This window comes from Notolepis coatsorum, assembly GCF_963971535.1.
Source record: "Notolepis coatsorum genome assembly, chromosome: 13".
In the NCBI taxonomy this organism is placed as follows: domain Eukaryota; kingdom Metazoa; phylum Chordata; class Actinopteri; order Aulopiformes; family Paralepididae; genus Notolepis; species Notolepis coatsorum.
Window position 1 is genome coordinate 121,774,255 of NC_140177.1, and position 14,943 is coordinate 121,789,197.

A 14,943-nucleotide genomic window follows, 5' to 3' on the forward strand; every position below is an offset into this window, starting at 1 on the left:
AACCTCTGACCGCCAGTTAAACACAGGTCTATATCGACCCCATACCAGGCTGAAATAGAATATCGGTATTGTAAGATCCCAGATATCAAAATGCAATACCAAGAAACACATCTTCTAACTTGCCCCGAAAGCAAAGCAAAGTGACTTGATTTGCAGCATTTTTGACATGTTAACTCTAATGGAGACATTTTTTTTTACATCTCAATAATTCTTATCCATTGAATGACTCCAAAATGATAGTCCAAGTCCATACCATCATTAACATAAATAATAGATCGGATTGGTACTCTGTATCACAACTGAAAAAGTTGGATCGGTGCATCCCTAATTAGTATTGTGAGCAAGTCTCAAATTCATGGTCAGGGTTGTCTGGACAAACACACCGGCGTGATAAATGAACGTGGACAAAGTGGACCCTGCAGATAATATATATATGAATCAACGAGTCCTTGGTGCAAATGCATTTCTCCTCTTATTTGCAATTGAACCTTTGCACTGAAGAACCGTATAAGTCCATTTAAAAATGTTTTGGACAGCTTGTGTATTTGCAGTAGTGAAGTTAATCTAAATCACTTGGGAGTGTGAATGTGTTATATCACCAGAAACGACTCAACCTCTACTGTATTTAACTATGAGTGGACACAACACTCTAACTTACCATCTTTAGATAATAAAGTACTCAACCTCTACTGTCTTTAACTATGAATGGACACAGCACTCTAACTTACCATCTTTGGATAATAAAGTACTCAAACCTCTACTGTCTTTAACTATGAATGGACAACACTCTAACTTACCATCTTTAGATAATCAAGTTTGAAAACATTGTCGCTCTGAAAACCTAAAAAATATATGGTTCTTCGTCTGAGGTCCTCAATTATTAACAATGGGGCCATTTTCCTCACTCCCTCTGTGGAAGTTCACTAGAAAGGTAGCTTGTCTATTTGTAACATACATAGAACTGGTTCACTCTGAAGAGGATGTGCAAGAGGACTGGTTGCGATGTTATTTTTAGTTATTTGTGTTTGCCCCATTATTGCACCGCTCCCGTTCCCTGACACCACTTTATTTTAAGATTAGATTCAAATGTATTGTCATTATACAGGAAAAGTACAGTACAACGAAAAATAAGTTTGGCATCCAACCAGAGTGCAAATGTAACGGTAAAGTGCAATACTAATATACAATGTACAGGTGATTAACTAGGTATTGTAATACCAATATGTACAGTGATACAGGTATAAAGACAGTATGGTCGCAATCATACTGGCCTGCAGCGTAACTAGTAAGAGTAGGTAAGGGATATTAACAGATATAGATATACTAAGCAGGGAACAAACTTAACTTTTTGACTTACCAGCCATTTGGCTGGTAGATTTTAAAAACTACCAGCCATCCAGATTTTTTACCAGCCAAAAATTATAAATAGCTTTTTAGTAAACTGCAAAGAATAAAAAACAATATTAAGATACAAATGTACATACATTGGCCTTTATTGAATATTCAAATTATAGTTAATTGTAACATTTTCATATCAAGTTTGAATTACCATTCTAAATTAATTATCTGATCATTTAATTGAGAAATGTTTTTGTCTTGGTGATCATGCATTCCACTGGGTAGGCTTTACAACCATAATTAGCTGAAAGTGAAAGCCGACACACCTACTGTATATGAACATGCTGGACTAACGTTATAAAAAAAACACAATAAACTTACTCGCACATCCAGGCGAAGTCCCTGTATGGTCTTGATTTTTTCCGCTATAGCGTGGGCGTTACGGAATAGTATCTGCATTTTAGCCAGAGTCGACTGACAGCTTGGTCAACAGTCGTACAGTCGGAGCAGCCAGGAGCGGAGTAGACTGTGCTTTGTATCTAACAGAGCAGTCCCTGTGACAGCGTGACGTCTCATGGCTTTTGATGGCTTCCAGTTTCATCACCGACGTCCCGATGACAAATGAATTTCGTTTTCTTTTATCCGTTGCTTTGGCACGACATGGTATACAAAACATTACCCCCCCCCCCCCTCAAATTTAAGCCATTCTCGTGGTTTCCTGGAATCAGATGTGTACCATTTCTGGCTAAATTTCCTAACTACACCGACGCTAGTAGCAGGTGCAGTGTTATCGGTGGTGCTGGTGGTAGCAACGGACTCGTCAACGTTAATGTTGTCGCCTGTTTTTCTTAATTTTGAGGGGGGACCCGGGGGAGCTACTCCGGGAATATGCCTCCACATATTTGGTCAAATCAAATGCAAAATTAAATATCAGAGCACAATCAAAAACGCGATTGCAGGTTTTTTTTGTAGGCTAAAGAATGGATGAAGACAGACCTCATGTGCGTCTCATGTTGCAAACTTGATCTCGTGAGCAGAGCGCATCTCATTTACATTTACAGGGGAACTATCTTGGCCTTTTTGAGTGTTTAGCATTGTTTCCTAGCTATGTGAACTTATATTAATATGATCTATGTCTCAAAATTCTCATATTGGCGCATTCTTCCAATTCTCCTCTCACAATATTCACCCTCACTGAACTGAGTCATTTGAAAATGTGCCTATATGTGATGTCATAAAGACACCGCTGCATGTTAATGTTCAGGCGAAGACGACGCTGCGCAGTGGTTTAGGAGCCCAGGCTCAAAACAGCTCGAGATCTTGAGGTAGAAAAATGCTGTTTTTGAGGACTTGATTAGAAATACAAAACAATGAATAAAAAAAATATATATATTACAGAGGTGTTCCATAGACTCACAGGAATTGTGTAAAAGTGCCCAAATAGTGAAAGAAATAGTAAAATAGTTCCCCTTTAACACTTTGAGTGCCACTCACGAGATTTCTCTGTTTTTTTTTATAGGTGGTTGCGTGCCACTCACGAGATTTCTCTGATATTTTTTTTTTTTTTTTTTTTGCGATCTGAAAAATTATTGCATCACCCGAGCCTACCCGAGTAAAGCCGAGGGGCGCCGGCGATCACTGTGGAAAAAAGCGCCCCCTGTCGTCTCCCAGATGACATAAGTGATTTTGGAATGGACTCAATGAAAATGAATGGGGGAAAAAATCCGGTACTCCACATTTTCCAGTTCACTGATCCAGCCGGGGTTACCAGAGTTCATTCTGGAGCCTCAGAGCCCCGCGGATCATGGAGTTCTACTGTATCGCGTTGGATCCATACACGTATCGATTTTTTCGAATGGTGATCAGGAATTGGAATATACCAGTTGGATACCATCTGATGTCAGGTAAGGACTCTATGTTATCAGTGGTAGGATAATCAGAGTAAGTTTGATGAAGTTATAAGCTGTTTTGTGAAATGTCTTCTTTCGGTTTCACTGTAAAACTCCGTGAGGAAATCAACGGAGCGATTATCAGTGCGCGGCCGTAATGTGCTTGCGTGCACGTATAATATTGATCATCTAGCGTTTATTTGAAAACTATTCATAAAAAGGCAGATGAATATCAACGTTGTGGAATATTCCACTAAAAGACGATTTTCATAGAATGCTCCAGAATGAGCTGTTTTTTTATATCAAAACGGGGGCTTTTCTAACTGCTCTGAAACGGAAACGACGCGATAAAAAAACAATCTGCCTTCACAGCACTGACTGGAAAATAGTATTTGATAATGCGATGGGCAGATTAGACACATAGCCATAATTTAAAACATAGATTAGGCGATATTAACGTTAACATTGGCGCCGATGGTGGCATTCAAGCGGTAAAATGGAAAACCAGGCGTGGCGCTGAAAGTGTTAAAGGTTCATTGTTTGTAAACATTAGAACGGACACGTGACACACACACACACACACACAGTTTCACTTTCGTTTCAACTCACCACGCCCGCATCCAATAGGGTCCAGCTGCAGCCCCGGAGATTGTTCCAGATTGGGCAACTTCTGCCCGCTCCCACGACATTTCTCCCGCTCAGCTGGAGGCTACTCCCTGCATCATATTAATGCCGACCCATGCAGTGGATTTTGTTGGCCGCCAGATGGCGCCCAGGCCTTAATTTATGACGGCCAAACATTAAATCTACACGCCTGTGTAACTATTTTGTAACTATTTTGTACCCTGGATATAGTATAGATATGTAAAGGATTGTGTGCAGGTATGTACAGACAGATTTGGTAGATATATCCTCCTCATGCTTCTCCTATTATCGTACTTATTATTGTTTCATGTTACTTTGTTGAGGTGGAAACTGCCATGACAGATGTTTCACATATTTCTCTCCCCCTATCTCTCCCCCTATCTCTCTCCCTCCCTTCCTCCTGCCCTCTCCCCTCTTCCTTTCCTTTCTATATCCTCTCTTATCATCTCTTGCTCTCACTTTTTTCTCTCCATCTTTGCCTCTCCCTCTGTGCCTTTTCTTTCTTTCTTTCTTTCTTTCTTTCTTTCTTTCTTTCTTTCTTTCTTTCTTTCTTTCTTTCTTTCTTTCTTTCTTTCTTTCTTTCTTTCTTTCTTTCTTTCTTTCTTTCTTTCTTTCTATCTATTTCTTTCTCATGCATTCATTTTTCTTTCTTTCATTCTTTCTCTCTCCGTCTGTCTTTCTTTCTTTCTTTTTCATGCATTCATTCTTTCTTTCTTTTTTTCATGCTTTTTCTTTCTTTCTCTTTCATAATTTTTCTTTCTTTCATTCTCTCGCTCCCTCTCTCTCCCTCTCCCTCTCCCTCCCCCTCCCCCTCCCCCCTCTCCCTCCCCTGTATGTCCAGATGCGCTTCATGTTGTTGTTCAGCCGGCAGGGGAAGCTGCGTCTCCAGAAGTGGTACACGGCCACGGCGGAGCGGGACAAGAAGAAGATGGTGCGGGAGCTCATGCAGATGGTTCTCGCGCGCAAACCCAAGATGTGCAGCTTCCTGGAGTGGAGGGACATCAAGGTCGTCTATAAGAGGTGACAGAACTATTCACACACACACACACACACAAATACAAGGGACATACTGCACAATGTAAATACACATTCACTGGGCATACGCTGGATAAACCGGGGAATTTCTTGGCCAACATGATGGGGCAATGTGCTCGACAACAGGAAAATAAAGGACAATCTCGAAGATCTCCCTTTTCATTTCTCTTTGGCAGCACCTATGGCCATAAGCGTTACTTGCATGTACTTGAGACCAGATACTGAACTAATCACCTGCTAACTGCTTGTCTATCCTCCCAGTGAGACCAGCCACCTGAAAGTCTCTCACAACTAGCCAATGAACAGGTGTCAGGTTACAGAAATATGAAAACCAGGATCTTATAGCTGTAGCCTAGCTGTGAAATAGTCTGCTCAGCTGTTAGATTAGATTAGATTCAAATGTATTGTCATTATACAGCACAAGTACAGTACAATGAAAAGAGGGGCAGTAAAAAAAAAACTTTTCTATCCATCATCTCCAAATCATTAAGGATTAGTGTAAATGCATCCAGTGAGACCAGCTTCCCAAGATTTAGGTCCGAGCAGAGGGAGCAGCAAACTTAAACGCCCTATTTCCCAACGGATGTTTCTACAGAGCAAGTCATACAGTTATCCTATAGGCAGTACTAAGATAAATGAGATTAGATTCATTATACATTATACAGATGTATTGTCATTATACAGCACAAGTACCGTACAACAAAAAGAAGTTCGGCATCCAACCAGAGTGCAAATGTAATGGTAAAGTGCAATACTAATATACAATGTACAGGTGATTAAACTGGGTGTAAAATAAATACATTTGTACTACTGGGTGTAGTGCTAATCAGATGTATGTACAGAGTTGAAATACCAATATGTACAGTGATACAGGTATTAAGACAGTATGGTCATAGTCATACTGACCAGCAACTAGTAGAGTAGGTAAGGGATATGTACAGACATATAGCAGTGTTTCTCCTAGGATCTTTTTCAGGGGGGGTGGTAGGCCCCCAAAACGACTAGTGCTTTCGCGGGGCGCGTGTCACGGATACGTGGTGTCAACAGTGTCGTCATAGACGCGCGTAGTAAGGCGGTTGTTAGTGTCAGGTATATACAGGTGGATCGATATAACGATATCGATAACAATATCATATCACTCGATATTCGATATTATCGATATTGTTTTTTTTTTTTAAACAACAGATGTATGTTTCTTTTGCAGCAATTCTCTTCGTTGCTGCTATCTTTAGTGTTACATCCCCTCACACTCTAGTTCTCAGGCTGCAGCTGGTTTGAAAGCGAAAGTAAACCGGCTTCTCTGCTGGCTGTGGCTCCAGGGGAGTTGAACAGTTCTGGCTCTGCTAGTTTCTTTTCTATCTTTTGGTGCTTTTTTGGTGGACAAACCACCGCACATGTGCACCGTGACTCGTGACTGGAGACTAGCTCTGCTAGCACACATAGCCTACTGTGTACAGACGGTTTCAAACTGTATTTTAAATTAGAAAGCAAACAAAATAAATAAATGGACAAGAGAAAAATAAATCTCAATTTGGTCAGTATTGTCATTTGGACAAGCAAAGCCATTACTTTAAGTTGCAGGCAAGAAAGACAAGTCTGTTCACCGTCTCTGGTTTTAAAACTGCCCTGTTGCAGGTCACAAAAAAAAAATTCCATATATATATATATATATATATATATATATATATATATATATATATATATATATATATATATATATATATCGATATTGATTATTAATAATAATAATGACTTGGATTTATATAGCGCTCTTCACTGACCCAGAGCGCTTCACAGAGTCCATTATTCGTTCATACACAGTCATACCGGTGGTGGTAAGCTACAATTGCAGCCAGAGCTGCCCTGAGGCAGACTCACGGAAGCGTGGCGAATAATCAACGCCTACGGCCCCTCCGACCACCACCAACATTCATTCACATGCATACACATTCATACGAGGCAAGTAGGTTAAGTGTCTTGCCCAAGGACACAACGGCAGTGGGATGGACATGGGCTTGAGCGGGATTCGAACCACCAACCCTTGGATCATTGGACAACCCGCTCTACCCCTGAGCCACGCCGCTCCACGCCACGCCACGATTATCATTATCGTTATATCGCCTAGCCCTAATATATGGTACATACAGCATTATTGTACATGCTATCATAGTTATGAGTTGTTGATCAGTAGCTTACTTGAAAATACTTCCTCTAGTAGGAAGTCATCAAAAGCACAGCATGTCTTTAAAATTAATACTTATAAAGCCTGAACAACTGTGATCTCTGAGAACTGAGTTTCCACGTTGGATAGTAAGACAATGGTTAATGTAACAGTGCAATATCAAAGGAGCAGTCCAACATTTTGGGAAATAAAGCCAGAGTCAGACGAGAGGATTTATATAAATTTCATCTCTGCTTTGGAGTTGTTGGGAGTCGTATGTCTTTACTTTTTTATTTTTATTTTTTTTTATTTATCTTTTTCCTCCTTTTTCCCATTTTTCTCCCATCCCAATGTTAGTCGTTATGCCAATTCCCAATCCCCTTCCTGGTCATTGCGCACTCTACCCCCTACCGTCGGTCCGGGAGGGTGGAGACTATCACATGCTTCCTCCGACACATGTGTACCCAGCCCACCGCTTATTTTCACCTGGCAGCGCGGGCTCTCACTGGGAGAGTGTAACGTGTGGAAGGTCACACTACCTCTCCCAGATCCTTCCCTTGCTGTGCAGGCGCCCCGACCGAACTGTAGGAGTCGCTGTTTACAACGACCAGGACCCACCCTTGCCGGGTTTCCCACCCTCAAACACTGCCAATTGTGTTAGTATGGACGGTCGGCCAACCCGGAAGCACCACAGCTGGATTCGATCCCACTGTCTCTGTGGTGGTAGACAGACGCTTAGTCCGCTGCGCTACCCAGCCGCCCTAGTATGTCTTTACTTTTGACCAGTGGTGCAGTGGCAAATTGACAGTAGGTCAAACGCTCCACGCCGTGCGCGCGCATGTGCATGCGCGCGCGCATGCACAGTTTTTTTGGCACAGATTTTTTTTTTTTTTTTTTTGCTGCATACTTATACATTTTTTTTTTAAAGATGTTTTTTTTTTTACAAACCGCTTGAATCATAGCCACGTTAATAATGCTTGTAATAAACCAAACCGTTTGTAAATCCGTCAATATTTCAGCGAGTTATGAGTATTTTTGTCTGTGCAGCTCACTCACTCTCACTCAAGGCTAACTGGAGCAAGATGGCGGCGGTTCAGTGACGTCGCTCTCCATTGGCCGGCAGCGCGGGCAAGCTATCTAGTGTTCTATATATATCTATGCCTTAAAGTGTTGCGGTCCTGAGAGTGTTGGTGCTCTCGTCCTGCAGCTGGATACTATTGCCTCACAGCGCGGCCCAGAGAGCGCCGCTGGCTCTGCGGCTCTGCAGCTGCATGCTTCTCCGGGAGTCCGGTTGGATAATGCCATGTAAAAAGTCGCATGCCTGACATATCGGCATGTAACTCGAGAACCGAGGCACGGATTTTGGCGATCCAGATGGCATTCGAACGGCAACGAATAGCGCTTTATTCGGTCATTTATATGTTCGGCGAAAAATGCAGCCCCGAGCCTTCAGATGCTCGCAAAGGGCCGTGAAACTGAAACTGAAAAACAGTGAAACCCCGGACATTTCGATGAATTAATAAACCCCCCCCGGACGCCCCGGACAGGGCGTGAAAAGAGGACATGTCCGGGCAAAAGAGGACGTTTGGTCAGCCTACTCTACCTGTGCTTTTGTTATGTAAAAACGGTGGCCGCGCCGAGCCGGTACTTAGTTACAACGAATGGGACCAGCGGATTTTTGTGTGCGTGACTGCGCGTACACGCGGGAACATTTCCGTGCGCGATTGCGCGTACTTCAGCCTCAGTGAGCGAGGTATAACGCCGTTATACCGAGTTATACCAGCACTGCAACACTGCTTTTGACAGGGCTATAGGCTAGCTGCTCCCTACTGCTTCCAGTCCTTGTGCTAAGATAAGCTAGCTGCTCCCTACTGCTTCCAGTCCTTGTGCTAAGCTAGCTGCTCCCTACTGCTTGCAGTCCTTGTGCTAAGCTAAGCTAGCTGTTCCATACTGCTTCCAGTCCCTGTGCTAAGCTAAGCTAGCTGCTCCCTACTGCTTCCACTTCCAGTCCTTGTGCTAAGCTATGCTAGCTGCTCCCTACTGCTTCCAGTCCTTGTGCTAAGCTAGGCTAGCTGCTCCCTACTGCTTCCAGTCCTTGTGCTAAAATAGGCTAGCATGCACCTGGACCTCTCTCTGGGACTACTGGACACACAGAGATGAAACTGATATCAATCTTCTTGTCTTGATTTCTGGGAGATGGCAAATAATAAGTGTATTTCTCCAAAATGTTTCTTTAAGATGTACATTATGTATAGAATAGAATAGAAATCCTTTATTAATCCAGAGGGAAATTCGGCACTACAGATCACTCACATTGAACAATAATTATTTAGGTAGTCAATAGGACTAAAATATGAATAAGAATATAATAATATACAAAATAAGAATAAAATAGAATAAAGAATAAAATACGGCCCGGGAATCGGGATATATATTCTGGTATGTATATACATTCTAAAATCTTAAATGTAAACTATATAGCCAAAAATATACAGTAAAATGTACAGTAATTCGTGTAAAAAAAAAAATCAAATAATTAAGTGTAAAGTGTCCAGGAGGATTGTGAGAAATGTAGGTAATGTATGCAGTATGTGTCCATGTGCAGAGATTAGTATACACACGCTGTTTACAAACACACACACACACACACACACACACACACACACACACACACACACACACACACACACACACACACACACACATGGTTCACATGCTTCTCACTATCAGCCACACACATACACTGATTATACACACATACAGATTACACACACACATACACTGATTACTAGGGGTTGGACGATACATAGATCCAGATCGATATATCGATCTATTATCAATAATCAAATAGGATCGATGCAACGTAAAAAGATCGATTCATATTGCGATACTCTTATTTTGAAAATCCCATGTGTCGTATCCGCTCTGCTCGGATCAACAGCACACAGCAGTAGCGTCTAGAGCGTCACTAGAGCAAGACTAGTGTGCCTATTCTGCGACCCAAAACATGTCCCTGCTGTTTTATTCCGCAACGGGTCCAATGCATCTAACCTGCTTTGCAATCCTCGCCACTCCAAATTTATGTTAGAATAAGCTAACAAGCTAACCCAGAGCCATAGGCAGAGAGAAGTGGGGACTGGGATGGAGGGTGCATTCTCGAGATAGCCCCACTAACAGGATCTGGCCGGTACTGCACCTTCGGACTCCCAATATGCCTTTTCCAGCCAAAATACAGCTCTGTGACAGTGAATAGGATATTAATATAGAAAAAAAAAAAAAAAACGAACCAAAAACAGTGAACAGGAGGTCTATTTGTATAAAAAACAATAGATTGTTTTTCATTTAAATGTCTGGAAGAGCTCAAAAATAAAAATGTCAAATGATATTTTCATTGCCTTTTTTTTTGTTGATTTAAATGTTACTGATTGTGTTAAATGGGCATATAATATCATCTCATATAGATCGCAGGCACCTGAATCGAATCGTATCGTATCGTGGCTGACTGTGTGATATCGAATAATATCGTATCCTTGTCCAAAGAAACGATATCGTATCGTATCGTGATGAAACTGGTGATTCCCACCCCTACTGATTACACACACGCACACACACGCATACACAGATGACACACACATAAACACACACACACACACACACCTGGCTCTGGATCTATCCTCGGGGCATGCTTGCTTACTCACGTATATGTGTCTGGACCAGTGATGGGAATAACGGCGCTATAAGTAACGGCGTTACTAACGGCGTTAGTTTTTTCAGTAACGATTACTCAATCTTAATAACGCCGTTACCGTTACTGCAAAACGGTACGCGTTACTATGAATGAACCTGTTTCTTCCGGTTTGAGAACGATATGTAGCGGACACGTTTGGTCAACGCTCCGCTCCCGTTAACGTCAATTTCGCTTCAAAACCTTATTTGCACAACACTAATGTGTTTAAACCTCGTATAAAATCGTATATATTAAATAAGACCTTCTACTAACTATATCAACAGAAAGAAAGATTCAACATGGGACCAAAGGAAAAGAAAGATACTGGAAAGAGACACGAAGTAGACCGTACAACGGACCCAGCTGTGACACGCTCAGCGAGGGATATAGCAGCGGCCAATACAACGGCACCGGTGTTTACTTGCCCCGTTGGGGAGACAGCAGCTGATAATATAACGGTCCCGATGACGACTTGCCCCGGGAGGGAGATAGCAGACGACAATATAACGGCACCGGCGGGGACGAGCTTCGTGAAAGGGAAAGCAGAATACAAAGTTAGATTATTGCCTGCACAAAAAACAGAAATCTATAAATATAGTGCCTATCGTTTCGTATTAAACTCTTTGTACCTCAATGTTGCCTACAGGCTTATTTGCTGTCGCTTTTGTAGTTGAGCCGTGGCAAAGTCATTCTAATAAAAATAAGAAAAAGAGATGAATAAGCTTGTCTTCTGAGACGGGCCTATGGATTAACGCCATTTATAAACAACAATCTGAAGTACAAATACGTAGCACAAGACAACAGCACTACTCTCATGGTTCTAAACCAAGTCACCTACTAGCTATGCGGTTAACACTTTGATTGCCATGGGTTAAATTCATGATATACCATCCCTTGCCAGCTCTATTTAACATGGAGAAGTTCCCCTTCTTTGCAGGGCTATAATTTTTTAAATTCTATTACTAGATTGCCATTATTAGGGCCCATTCAATGTCCTATATGTATTGTTCATGGTGTAGCAACTTTAAACTTTTTCATTCACATATTCATACTAAAATATGGTCTAAAGCAGGGGTGTCAAACTCATTTTTACAGAGGGCCACATCAGCATTATGGTTGCCCTCAAAGGGCCAAAGACCGTATAAATGTTAATGTAATGTAAAATAAATGTAGCTACTCATTTACATATTGTTAAACATGTTGTTTCTGTATTTATTACTTATTCAAGTTATACATATTGCATATGCATTTGCATAGATGTAAAAATATATGTTAGCTTATGTTATTTTAACAAATAATGTTAGCTTATCAGAACCCCATATTACTCCACCAATCAATGATCAAACCATTCAAGTAAATAACAAAGAAGAATATCATCAAATACAAGCTATGACATTAAGTTTGTTCAAAACCTTTTTGTCAGTCAAGAGGGGCAGAACTAACAACTGTGAGCTGCAAAGAACACGTGGGACAGATGTAGCAGATGTTACAAAAACAAATGGCTGCACACAACCTTGCAGAGGCCATACATCCAACTAATGGAAGATAGTTTAATTAACTTTAATTAACAGATTGCAGAATGGGTACAGTACAGTACAGCTCAATACACACAATTGTTAAGGGGATGCAGACCAGAGAAAGACTTTCGACTTGTTTACATCAGGGTCCCCCATTTTCAATTCGTAATGAAATTGCTAGTATGTGTCTGCATGAACACACAACTGTAACTGTACTCAAAAATAACAAAATAAGGGTTGTCTCAGTTCACAACTATATTGGTCAAGTTTTGGGTGGGACTTGTTTGCGTCCCTACAGCTTCTTATTCAATTGAGCGAGATGCTCGGTTATGTCACACAGCCAGTTTGCATCTGACAGTTCAGACAATATTTCTTCAACCCTTTGTTACCTATTCTGCCAGGATCTTTTTTGTATTTTGGGCTGTAAAATTGTCAAAGAATGTCTGAGGAGTAAGTGCTTTTGGCTTTTTTCCTTTGTTACTTCATCAATACCTCAGATGTTCAACATACATGTATGTGTAAGAATGTGTAATAACTAAGGCTGTCAAAGTTAAAGCTTTATTAACGCATTACCCCACAATTATTTTAACACTGCTATTTTTTAACCCAATATTAATGTTAAAAAAAAAAACTGAGCTCTTGGGGGGCCACATCAAATGACGTGGCGGGCCACATTTGGCCCGCGGGCCGTGAGTTTGACACCTATGGTCTAAAGTATAAGTATGTTTTCATCTCTTTCTGCAGCTTTCTCCAGAACGTGATTTATAGCCCCAAATGCATTATATTGATGATCAAATACAGTTTGGTAGGAATCTGTGCGAGATAAAAAATTTCAACTGGATGTACTTCTAGGAGTTACTACACGTCATCTGATGTTGACCGGATGGGCGAGGGGGCATTTATAATTCCGTGGGCAACGTTATACCATTCATCTAATGTGGGTCATATGTTCATCATAGCAGTTTATATCGAACACGGTAATACTACACGCTAAAACTCACCCCAGTCTCCTCGGGCCGTTGGGCGATCAGCGTGGAGTAGACAGTTTTCGATTATGGGATGTTGAAATGCCCAATCTATTTCCAGGTTGTATAATAGTATATACGTCCAAATCATGTTGTTTTTTCGAGTTATTTCCACCGATCGATGTTCACTGTGTGAAGACGGAGTCTCTCTAACATTAGCGAGTGCCCGGACCCCATATGGAGTGAGTCCTGCCGGGTTAAAGGTTGATATCCGGTTTCGATCTGCCGATCGGCCACCAGATGGTGCTCTTGAACCGCTAGAGGGTTGAGAGGAGATCAGCACTGTGTGTCAAGGCCCCGGAACGGAAATATGATTTTGATCACAGATTTTTGAAATATTGATATCAAAGACGAGTTACGGCGTCCTCGGCAACTTGAGCATGGCGGGGAATGACGAGTTCCGGCGTTTTCGGCAGTTAAAGTGTTAACACTTTGGTTGCCTTGGGTTAAATTAATGATATACCATAGGTTGCCGGCTCTATTTGTCTATGGAGAAGTACCCCTTCTTTGCATGGCTATAACTTTTTAAATTCTATTGCTACATTGCCATTATTAGGGCCCATTCAAAGTCCTATATGTATTGTTCATTGTGTAGCAACGTTAAACTTTTTCATTCACATATTCATAGTAAAGTATGGTCTAATGTATAAGTATGTTTTCATCTCTTTCTGCAGCTTTCTCCAGAACGTGATCTATAGCCCCAAATGCATTATATTGATGATGCAATACAGTTTTATGGCAATCAGCGCGATATAAAAAATTCCAACTAGACGTACTTCTAGAAGTTACTACACGTCATCTGATGTTGACCGGATGGGCTAGGGGGCGTTTATAATTCCGTGGGGAGCGTTATACCAATCATCTAATGTGGGTCAAATGTTGATAATAGCAGTTAGTATCGAAGACGGTAACGTTACACGCTGAAACTCACCCCAGTCTCCGCGCGCCGTTGGGCGATCATCGTCGAGTTGAAATCTTATCATTATGGGATGTAAATTTACCCGGTCCATCTCCAGCTTGTATAATGGTATATACGTCCAAATCATGTTGTTTATCGAGTTATTGGCAATTGATCACTGTGTAGTGTGACGAGCCAGAGTCGCGGGACCTATAGCGAGCGCCGGAAGTACTACGGTCGTCTAGGACAACCTCTATTCAACATCCTGTTTGGCGATTGCGCCGAGCTCAGTGGGTCCTGCTGGTGGATCTCAGGCCAGCGGAGGGGACATATGAATCCGATCGCAGATTTTTGAAATATTGATATAAGGACGCTGTACAGCGTCCCCCGGCAACTTGAGCATGGCCAGCAATGACGTGAAAAGACGTTTCATGGCAGTCAAAGTGTTAAGAGTCAACGCAAAATTTGCAGATATAAATTCCATTAAAGCACAACAAGGACTTGTTACAGACCCTAAAAAAATCAACGAGACATTCAAAGAGTTCTACTCCAACTTGTATAAATCAGAAACGACCTTCGATCAAAACAAAATCAAATTAACCTCCCCAAACTATCAGAGGATGACGCTAAACAGTTAGAAACACCCATCACACTAGATGAACTTAGGGAGGCCATATCTGAAATGCAAAGTGGTAGGGCTCCTGGAAG

At 41.5% G+C, this 14,943-nt stretch overlaps 1 protein-coding gene across 1 annotated transcript in view; it reads left to right on the forward strand.

The window, feature by feature from the left end:
* Positions 1 to 14,943, forward strand: part of ap1s1 (adaptor related protein complex 1 subunit sigma 1) — a 133,626-nt gene that overhangs the window by 51,278 nt on the left and 67,405 nt on the right. Inside the window, exon 2 of the mRNA XM_084327418.1 lies at positions 4,714 to 4,892. Coding sequence (XP_084183544.1) covers positions 4,714 to 4,892 — 179 coding nt within the window. The remainder of the gene's footprint in view (positions 1 to 4,713; positions 4,893 to 14,943) is intronic.